Here is a 9,725-nt window from a genome sequence, read left to right as displayed (position 1 = left end):
GGGTCTCGAACCCACGGGCTCAGGCAATCCACTCACCTCAGCCTCCCAGAGGTGCGGGATTACAGGCTGAGCCACTGAGCCCAGCTAAAACTAGAATATTTATATGATTTGTATTACTTGTTTCTTATAAGTCTTTCAAATGAGTAAAAAATATACATAAGAGATTAAGCAAGTTGTCTCAAAACTTTTCGCTTCAGTCCTAGGAACAAAAATAAACAGGCCAGTTCATGCCTGAAATCCCAGTACTTTGGGACACCGAGATGGGAGGATTACTTGAGCCCAGGAGTTTGAGACCAGTCTAGGCAACATAGCAAAACCTTGTTTCTACCAAAAAAAATTAAAAAATTAGCCAGGTGTGGTGGCGTGCATACCAGCTATTCAGGAAGCTAAGGTGGGAGGATCGTCTGAGTCCAGGTGGTTGAGCGTGTAGTGACCTGTAATCGTGCCATTGTGCTCCAGCCTGGGTGACAGAGTGAGACCATAACTCAAAAAATAAAGAGAAAAGGAAAGAGAGAGAGAAACAGAGAGGAAGAAGGAAGGAAGGAAGGAAGGAAGGAAGGAAGGAAGGAAGGAAGGAAGGAAGGAAGGAAGGAATGAAAAACATAGAGAGAGAGAGAAAGAAAGAAAGAAAGAAAGAAAGAAGGAAAGAAAAAAAGAAGGAAAGAAAGAAAGAAAGAAAGAAAGAAAGAAAGAAAGAAAGAAAGAAAGAAAGTTGGTTTACACAACATATGGAGACTGAAAAGTTCCACCATCTACCATCTGCAAGCTGAAGAATGAAGAAAGTCATTAATATAATTTATCCTGAATCAGAAGGTCTGAGAATGAGAGGCTTTTGTTACTAAGACCTGGTGTCTAAAGGTTGAAGAACCAAGAGCTCTGATGTCTGAAAACTCAAGGAGAGAGAGTATTTGTCTTCCTCTGCCTTATCGTCCTATTTAAGCCCTCAAAAAATTGCTGATCCACCTTGGTGAGGGTGGCTCTTTACACACTGTTTACTAATCCAAAAGCTAATATCACATACATGCACAGCAATAATGGTTTACCAACTATCTGGCTATCAGTCAAGTGACACACAAAATTAAGCATCATTAGTTCACCTTTTGTTAATTGGCACCCATATGCATCTTCTTAAACTATACTTATTCTCCAAATAAAGTCAATAACGAAGTCATAATTTTCCCTAATATAAATAGAGCTACTTGACACTACTTGACACTTGATAAACTGCTACAAGGAAATAAATAAATAAAATCAAAAATTAAGATTAAATAAAGCACAACCAAAAAAAAAATCCTCTCTGACAATGAAGCAACACTGGAGTTGCTCTGAACCTATTTTGATTCAGGGGGCTGCTCAATTTGTCAATTGCTTTTGCTCTACTAACTCTGTTAAAGTTGACATGTCTAAAGATTTTCATTCATCATTATTAGTCTGAAACAGGATGGCAGGGTCAACAAATGGTGATGGTAATGGTGGTGGTGGTGGTGGTGGTGGTGGTGGTGGTGGTGGTGGTAGTGGTGGTGGTGGTGGTGGTGGTGGTGGTGGTGGTGTGTGTGAGCCAGGTGTGCGCAGCGCAGGACTATTCAGAAGCTGGATGCTGGGGGCACTGCCGACCCTCATGCTTCTTCTTGTGGTTGAGATCCTTCTATTAAGGCGTGACCCTGGCCAAGGAGGATCCTGGAGAGAAAAGTCTTTCCCAAGGACCCACAGTTGAGGGAGAGAGACTCCCAATGCCCCTTTGCCAGACAAGTTTAAGGTAACTCAGCCTTGCAGCGTGGTTGCAGAAGGGAGGTGGGTGTCACGTAGGGTGTGATGGGGGGCATGCTTCCCACTGGCAGTCCTAGGGGGCAGAGACCTCCACCTATGCAAAATGCTGCTCTTGAGCATCTTGACATTGATGCCAGGCAGGACAAGAGGGTCCCGGAAGCTCCCTGGACAGGCTTGTCCTTGAAGGGTTGGGCTCCTGAGCAAGCCTTGGTGTGGCCTTTCCATTCCATGGGGAGAGCAGGGAAGGGCCGTTGCTGTCTGTCCAGGGTGAGGTTGCAGTCTGGGCCTCTCCTGTGATCGGGCCTTGATGACTGGCCAGTAGGTGGATCTTGTGTGCTTTACCCTGGGCCAGGCTGTTAGGGAGGAATGGCATCATCCAATTTCACAGATGAGGAAACAGGGTCCAGAGGCCTGGCTCGGGCCATGGTGTTCTGTTGCCCAAGGGCAGAGGTGACCTGAAGTCCAGGCCTAACCCACAGTGTGTTTGTTCATCTGCACAGTGGTTTTATTCATTCAGTTATTTTTTTATTGAGCTAAATGATGGCACTAAAGGAGAGGACAGGGCACATAAAAATCTCTAGTCTCCCAGACGAGTCTGTAGCTCAGAGGGTTCTGGCTCAGATTCCTGTGAGAGCTGACCTAGGAGGTGAAGTGACAGCTCAGCTCAGGAGAGGCTGCTTGGGCCCAAGTTCCTCCCGTCCCTGTGAACCTGGCCCCTGGGGTGCTGCTGTGTCCCTGCCAGACTGAGGTCTGGATGACACCGAGTGAGACATGGGCCTGTGTGCCCGCTCCGACTCTGCTGCCCCTCGGTCTTCCTGTGTGTCCACCCTTGGCTCTCCTGCCCTTGTTCCTCCCGCGTGCCTGCTCTTGGCTCTTCTGCCCCTCGCTTCTCCCAGGCCTCCTGGCCTGTTTCGTCCTGGTATTTCATACCCACCAGAACTGAAAGTGCATTGGCTGCAGAAGCAGTCCCGGTGAGCTGACCTCTTCTAGGATTCACAGTCCGTTGGTCATTTTGAAATCGGTGGCTTGACAGGGTAGATGTTGAGCTTTGACATATTTATTTTAGCACCCTAAGATTTCATGATACCGGGGATCACGGGAGTCAAGTACTTGCTAGAGACAGGAGTGACGCACTGGCACAGGTTAGCTCCTCTTAGTGCGTCGTTTTGGTGCAACTCACTCAGAGCCCAGAAATTCTGGTTTCTACTTCTGAGTGCTTTTTTTTTTTTCTTTTTTTGATTTGAGGAGAATAGTGATGGCACAACTCTTACCTAAAAGATTTAATGAAAAATGTGGAGTTACGACTCTAAAAATAATTTAGTGTTTGTGTGGGCATGGGGAAGACCATGGAAGTTTCTGTGGGAGTTGGGGGGTCGACGGGGGAATGTGTTAAACATTATTGGACAGAGCTCTGCATTTGTTTCCTTTGTTACAAGTTTTTATTACTGTTAAAATATCTAATAAATTTTGATATAATTACATTAGAAAGTTTTAATAAAGATTTATTGAATGCCACTCTCACAGAATGCTCTCTCGCAGAATGCTCTCAGGTACACCCTGGCCTGAGCCAGCGGAAGGGGTGCACGTGGCCATGGTGACATCTGTGCAGGAAGTGGCACCTATTAGTTTGCTCCTCTAGCTGCCTCCTTCAGCTACTTCCCCTCCAGTGTTTCATTAGGGGCCATGGTGGTCTTCAGGGAAACAGTTCAAGAGAGGCCAGAGCCCTTGGTCACTCTAGAGCCTCTGCAGGGACAGGGGCTGCCAAGATTTATTTCAGCAGGGGGTGCTTTGAGGGTCACTGGGGCCAGAAAGGAGTAGCCCAGCCAGGCTGGGAGAAATATGTGAGCCACACGTGGGAGCCACCACATACATGATTTCAGTGTTCCTAGTCAGCTATGTTAAAAAGGCAAACAACAAAGGGACAGAAAGGTAATGATATATTTTATTTAACCAAGTTTATCCAAAATATGATCATTTCAACATGCAGTCAATATATAAAGTTATTAGATATTTTACATTCCTTTTTTTATACCAAGTCTTCAGAATCCTGTGTGTACAGTAAGTCCCCTACATACAAACCTCCAACTTCAACTGTGCACACCTGCGTTTTTTTTATGTTATTTCTCTCCACCACTTGTCAGTAGAGCCTGCTAAATGCATATAGTACTATATAGCAGATTGTGTTAGTTGGGTACGTGGGCTAACTTTTTTGAACTTCAAACAAATTAGACTGACAAACATACTCTGGGAACGGAACTCTCTCTTATATTGGGAACTTCCTTTACATTCCACTATGGCATATCGAACCACACTAGCCACATGGCAGGGTGTAGCAGCCTCACGTGGCTGGTGACCAGTGCGTTGGATAGCACAGGAGCAGGTCTTTCTGAGTCAGTAGAGGAAGATGTCTATGCAGCCATTGCTGGAAACGCGTAAGAGGCGCCTTGCCTGTCTATGACTCTATCGGGGTCTTTGAACAAGTGGTCTCCCTCCCCTGGAATGAGTGGCAGTACATATGCATGTCTAAGCTGTGGGAAGCAGGGAGCCTGGGACCAGAAGGCTGCAGTGGGGGCTCCCCTGAGAGGGAATGCCTGAGAGCTTTATGCTTAACTGTAGAAGGTTCTCTTGTGTGCCTGCATTTACCAGTAAAATTACTTCATATATGTATACATATCTCAGTAAAAAAGAAAGGGCAAAGGGGCATGTCCCCAACAGGACCCATTTTTGTGACACCTATGAGCTCTTGGGCGTTTTTGGGGTGGGGGTTGGAGTCTCACTCTGTCCCGCAGGCTGGGATGCAGTGGCACATTCATGGCCACCATGGCCTCAACCTGCTGGGCCCAGGCGATCCTGCCATCTCAGTCTTCCAAGTAGTTCCAAGTAGCTGGGACTACAGGTGTGCGCCACCATGCCCAGCTAACTTTTTGATTCTTTGTAGAGACAAGGTCTCACCAAGTTGCCCAGGCTAGTCTTGAACCCGTGGGCTCAGGCAATCTTCTTACCTCCGCCTCCCAAGGTGCTGGGATTATAGGCGTGAGCCACCATGCCCAGCTCTTGAGCCTTTCATATCACCATGGTTATGTTTAATCTTCTGAGCTGCTCTGAGGAAAGGAATTATAAAATAAAGGTGTTTATAGCAGCCGGCTTGCCATGCCCCCCATCCCTTTATTAAGGTATGCTGCTAAATATTGTGACTAGTAAGTGAAGTATTGTGACAAGCTAGAGAATCCAGGGTTGCCATGGAAACCGTCCCATCCTTTGTCCTCTCTAGGTGGGTTCGGCTGAGGGTGCCACTGCAGGCAGCTTGCTCTCTGTTCCGGCTCATTTGGGCCTGTCATTCGGCTGGGGCAGATCCGGCCCTTGGCAGAAGGCGGTGCTGGCACCGCTCTTGGGCTGCCTGTCTTGCCTCCGAGGCTGTGCATGAGCAGTGAGCACCAAGCTATGCATGTGGGGAGTGTTGGCAGTCGTAGTTTGTCAGAAGTGATGGTTGGGTGTTGGTGGATGGTCCTGGGTCCTACAGGCAGTCACTCCTGGGCTGACAAATGGACAGACCTGTTCAAGAAGAACCTGTCTCTGCCTTGTGTCCCCCAGAACCTGTCGCTGCTGGCTCTTCGCTCAGGGAGAGTTGGAAATAGAGAGTTTGGGCAGATGTGGGAGGCAGCCTCCTCTTGCCTGTCATGCCCCTCTGTAGCCTCAGGCATGTGGTTATGGACACCTGTGTTGGTGGACAGTGGGTTCGCTGGTCAGCTGGGGTGCACAGGGCCACGGGACTTGGTCATGGCCAGGTGGGAGTACCTTCCTGGGCTGTGCAGGCAAGAGCTGGACCAGGCATTTGCTGAGAAAAGAAGGGAGGGAAAATCCTTTGGGAAAAGTGTGCTTTGCATAGTTGTGCTCAGGGTCGTCTCAACAAGAAGAAAGAAAGAGCATGTGACTCCCAGCCAGGCTGGTACTTTCTTTGGGCATGTTAGGAAGTGGAGCAAGGACCCAGCATTTTGTCATTTTCTCAGTCCCAGGAAGAGCAAGAGATGCCGAGAGCATGCTGCATGCTTAGCCTAGTGGAGCCTCTTGGCTCTGACTGAACCTTCTCCTGGGTGATGGGCCATGTTGCCCCCCTGTGGCTGTGGCGTGTGACTGAGTCTCTCCATCCCTCCCATTTTGCAGGTCCCCCGGATTCCGATGGTCCTCTCTACCTCCCCTATAAAACACTGGTTTCCACAGTCGGCAGCATGGCATTCAGTGAGGGTGAGGCCCAGCGGCTCATTGAGGTCCTGTCCGAGAAGGCTGGTATCGTCCAGGACACCTGGCACAAGGTGGGCCCTCTCTCCCATGGCTTCACGCAGAGGCCCCAAGCTGGCCTCCTCTTCCTTCAGGGGCCAGCGAGTCGCAGTGGGTGCCTGGTCCTGAGTCCCAGCCCCCTCCTCAGGAGAGGCCATCAGACTGGCCACACATGGACAACATTCATGAAAAAGCCCCCACCTCTTTCTCCAAAGCCAGAGCTGCTGCCCAGCTCTGGCTCCAGCTGTGGATCCCTGCAGACACTTTGGCTTCTGTCCATCTGACCATGGCCAGGGAGACAGGAGGGAGGGTAGGGGCAAGGGCAGGGTTCTGCTACAGGGAACCCAGGGTGGGACACAGCAGCTGGGGCCCAGTGGGTTTGTGGCCAGAGCTCAGGGAAGAAAAGTGTTGGGACACCCCACGTGGAAGGGCCTGTGAGGAACCCAGAAGCATCCAATCTCTCTTGCGCTCAGGACCACTTCCTACCTTGGGAAGAGCCTTGGCTAAGAGCTGCCTCCATGAAGTGCTGTATGGTACATGTTTATTCTTAACCAGTCAGAATTCTGGGTGATTTTGCTAGAGCATTTAGAGGTTAAAGGTGTTGAGGCATGTCCTGAGAGTCAGGCTGGGGGCCTTTCCCCTGAAGCCAGTGGGCATCACTCCCCTCTGGGCCATTGCGGGCTGTGATGGGCATAGTGCGGTCTGAACACCGGGGTCTCCTGGACACGAGTGGACGGAGGGAGTCAGGAGGACCTGGAGAGAGGCCTGGCTCCCCTCAGGCCACTGTCCCCAGAGTATGCCTCCCCTTGCCTGGCCCCATGCTGCAGCCTGTGGCCCAGAGGCTGCAGGCACTGACTTGGGTGAGTTCTGAGCTGGAAATGGGGGTCAGCTGCCCCTAGAGGGCTGGAAATGCTATACTCCTAAACTTGCCCGGGGACCCAAAGCTGTGTCCCTGACAGTCCCTGCACGCATGGGCCCTGGAGGCTCCGCCCTGAGTGACTGAGGCCAGGCTGCCTTCTCCCCACAAATGTCGGGTCTGGGGTCTGGGACGAGTCACCAGCTGCCCTCTGTTAACATACTTCTGTGGCCTTTTCAGGCCACTCAGAAGGGCGACCCCGTGGCGATTCTGAAACGCCAACTGGAAGAGAAAGAAAAGCTGCTGGCCACGGAGCAGGAGGACGCGGCTGCAGCCAAGAGCAAGCTGCGGGAGCTCAACAAGGTACAGCTGCGGCGGGAGGGCGGCTCTGCTGTTCTCCAGGGATCCTCCCCACGGCGAATCACAGGGTCCCGGGCGGGCTGGGGCAGCTCAGCCTGGGGTGCAGCTGGTGATGAGACCGTGTGATGGCAGAAGGTTGTCTGCTCTCTGAGGAGCCTGAGGGCTGGTGGCGTGTCAGCAGCCTTTGTGACCATGCGGGCGGCAACTTCCTTCTTCATGGCTGTAGGAGTGCAGGGAAGTTGAGCAGAGGGACCCGGGGCCTCAGTTGTAACGAGGTGAACCAGAACCGAGCCACTGACTGGCTCGCGGAGCTGGGCCAGCTTTTCAGGGATGCCCCTAGAGAGAGTGACTACTGTTGATCCAAGCCTGTGGGGAGGGACTGAGGCTGCTGTCCTCGCTTTCTAATGCCAGAGGAGGGACCTGAAGGGAATCCTGGCTCCTCATTGGGTGGGGGCACATAAACACGTGTCAGGACCATGGCATGGAGGCTGCTCCTTCCCTGCCAAGTTCCCTGGGTGTCTCTGCTTCTCTGTGTCAGAGGGTGAGTCCTGGTACCCAGCCTTCCTGGCCCTGTCAAAAGCTGTTTTGCCCCTGCAGTGTGGTGGGCTTGCTCACACCCTGTCTCCTGTCTTCTGTCCTGGACATCGGGTGCAGGGACATGGCCCGACACTGTCTCGGCCACAGCCTATCCGCTGGGTGCCTCCATCTGCTCATCTTTAAAGCACTGGAAATGAGGCAGGCCACCTTTGTGTCCTGAGTTCAGGGTTATAGCTCTGGGAAAGTCCTTGGGGTGGGGATGGCAGGAGCAGAAGACAGGTCTGTGATGGTTGCTCTTGGTGAGTGTCAGGCTTAGGAGCACAGAAGAAACAAGCCCCGTTGCCTTCCGTGGAGCTCGTGGCCTCCTGTTTACATGGGCCTCTGCCTTATCTTCAGGATATGTTTGTTCATGGCCCTCACTTAAGCTGCTCTGGTTGAAGGCAGGGTGGTCACAGCCATTGCCTGGCTCCTGAGAACTGGTTGCACACATCTTCCCAATGCCACACTCAGGACAGCACGTGGGAGTTAGGCCCAGGCTGTGGAAACATGAATATTTACAACATGGAGATGGCAGGTGCTACAAATCAGCCTTCGTACCCTCGGAGCCAGTGGGCAGCACTTACCCACTGATTAGAGTCTGCAGTTTCAGGAGAACCTTCATTTTGTATCTCTTTGCAAACCAAGAAATCCTGTGAAAACTTGTGAAAGCCCAGATCAAGCTCCAGCAAGAGCAAACGAGAGTGTCTGCTTGACCAGTTGCATGTATGGGTACCTGGATGGCTCCTTTGCCTGTCCCCTTGAGTCTAGAAGAGCCTAAGTTGTGGCAAGTGAGTAGATTGTAACCTCTGACAGTGACTGTGCTCTGGCTTTCCTGTGGCTGGGGTCTCTGTCTACCAAAGACAGGGCAGCCAGTGTGAGGGAGGGAGTGCACCCTCCAAGAGGCCCCTCTTGTGCTGGTCACTCTTCCCAGGCCCTCTCAGGTGGCCGTGTGACACTACTCCAGAACCACAATGGTCACAAACACATCCCCCAGGCCCATGTGTGTGTCTAGCCATCCCCTAGCTGGGGCCATGGGGTGTTCTGGCCGTGGGCTCTGGCAGCCTTTGATGCTCATCACCTGGCTTGCACTCCTTGGAGCATGCTGACCTTGGCTTTCAGAAGAGGAAAGCTTGACAGTGCCGTCTGTCCAGCCTTGGTCTCCCCAACCACGTCTTCCTCCCTGCAGCCCAAGTACGTCCCCTTCGGCTCTCACATGCTGATCTGTGAGGACTCTTCAAGCCCTGCCTGCAGCTCCTACTTTGCAGAGCCAAGTCTGCCCCCCGAGCACTACCCCTCACCTGCCCTGCCTCTGACCTTGGCCTCACCCCTGTCCCGTGCCCCACCTGCTCCCAAATGTGTCACCTTTTCTTCCTCTGGGCCCCTCCTCTTGCTCTTCCCTTGCCCTCAAATGCCATTCCCCGCCTCGCTGTCTGGAAACACTCTCTTATCCTTGAAGACTCAATGGTCTCCCTCCCTTGGAACGCCCGTGTTCTTGCCCCTCACTGTGAGGCATCACACCGCCATGTCTGACCCCTGCTAGGCTGGAAGCCCTGGAGAGCAGACACTGGCCACCTTGCTAACCCTAGCCTGGTAGGCTGCCTGTGACCAGGGGGCCACTGAGGCCCAGATCAGACTATAGCTGGGAGGAAGCCTAGAAGGCTTCAGGTTCCACATGGTCCTCTTGTCAGTAGTACAGTATCTGTAGCTTCCAAGAGGGCCTGGGCAGAGTGACCAGCACAAGAGTTCCTCCCTGAACTCCTGAGTTGATTGACACTGGATCCCAGTAGCTCTGCTGAGAGTCTGGAGTAGAGCCGTGTCACCTGTCCTAGCCCCGCACAGTTGAGGGAAATTACACAAGACAATAAATTGTAAAGAGAGTGGGAATTCTTCT

The 9,725-nt window shown here is 51.8% G+C and overlaps 1 protein-coding gene across 1 annotated transcript in view; it reads left to right on the top strand.

The window, feature by feature from the left end:
- The window catches only part of RRBP1 (ribosome binding protein 1), a 65,470-nt gene that overhangs the window by 35,219 nt on the left and 20,526 nt on the right, over positions 1-9,725 (top strand). The window contains exons 4-5 of the mRNA XM_008060392.2: positions 5,929-6,077; positions 7,139-7,261. Of these exons, the coding sequence (XP_008058583.1) occupies positions 5,929-6,077; positions 7,139-7,261 (272 nt within the window). The remainder of the gene's footprint in view (positions 1-5,928; positions 6,078-7,138; positions 7,262-9,725) is intronic.

This window comes from Carlito syrichta, unplaced genomic scaffold (assembly GCF_000164805.1).
Source record: "Carlito syrichta isolate Samal-C Ts95f unplaced genomic scaffold, Tarsius_syrichta-2.0.1 Scaffold304602, whole genome shotgun sequence".
Lineage (NCBI taxonomy): Eukaryota > Metazoa > Chordata > Mammalia > Primates > Tarsiidae > Carlito > Carlito syrichta.
This window is presented reverse-complemented; position numbering and strand designations above follow the sequence as displayed.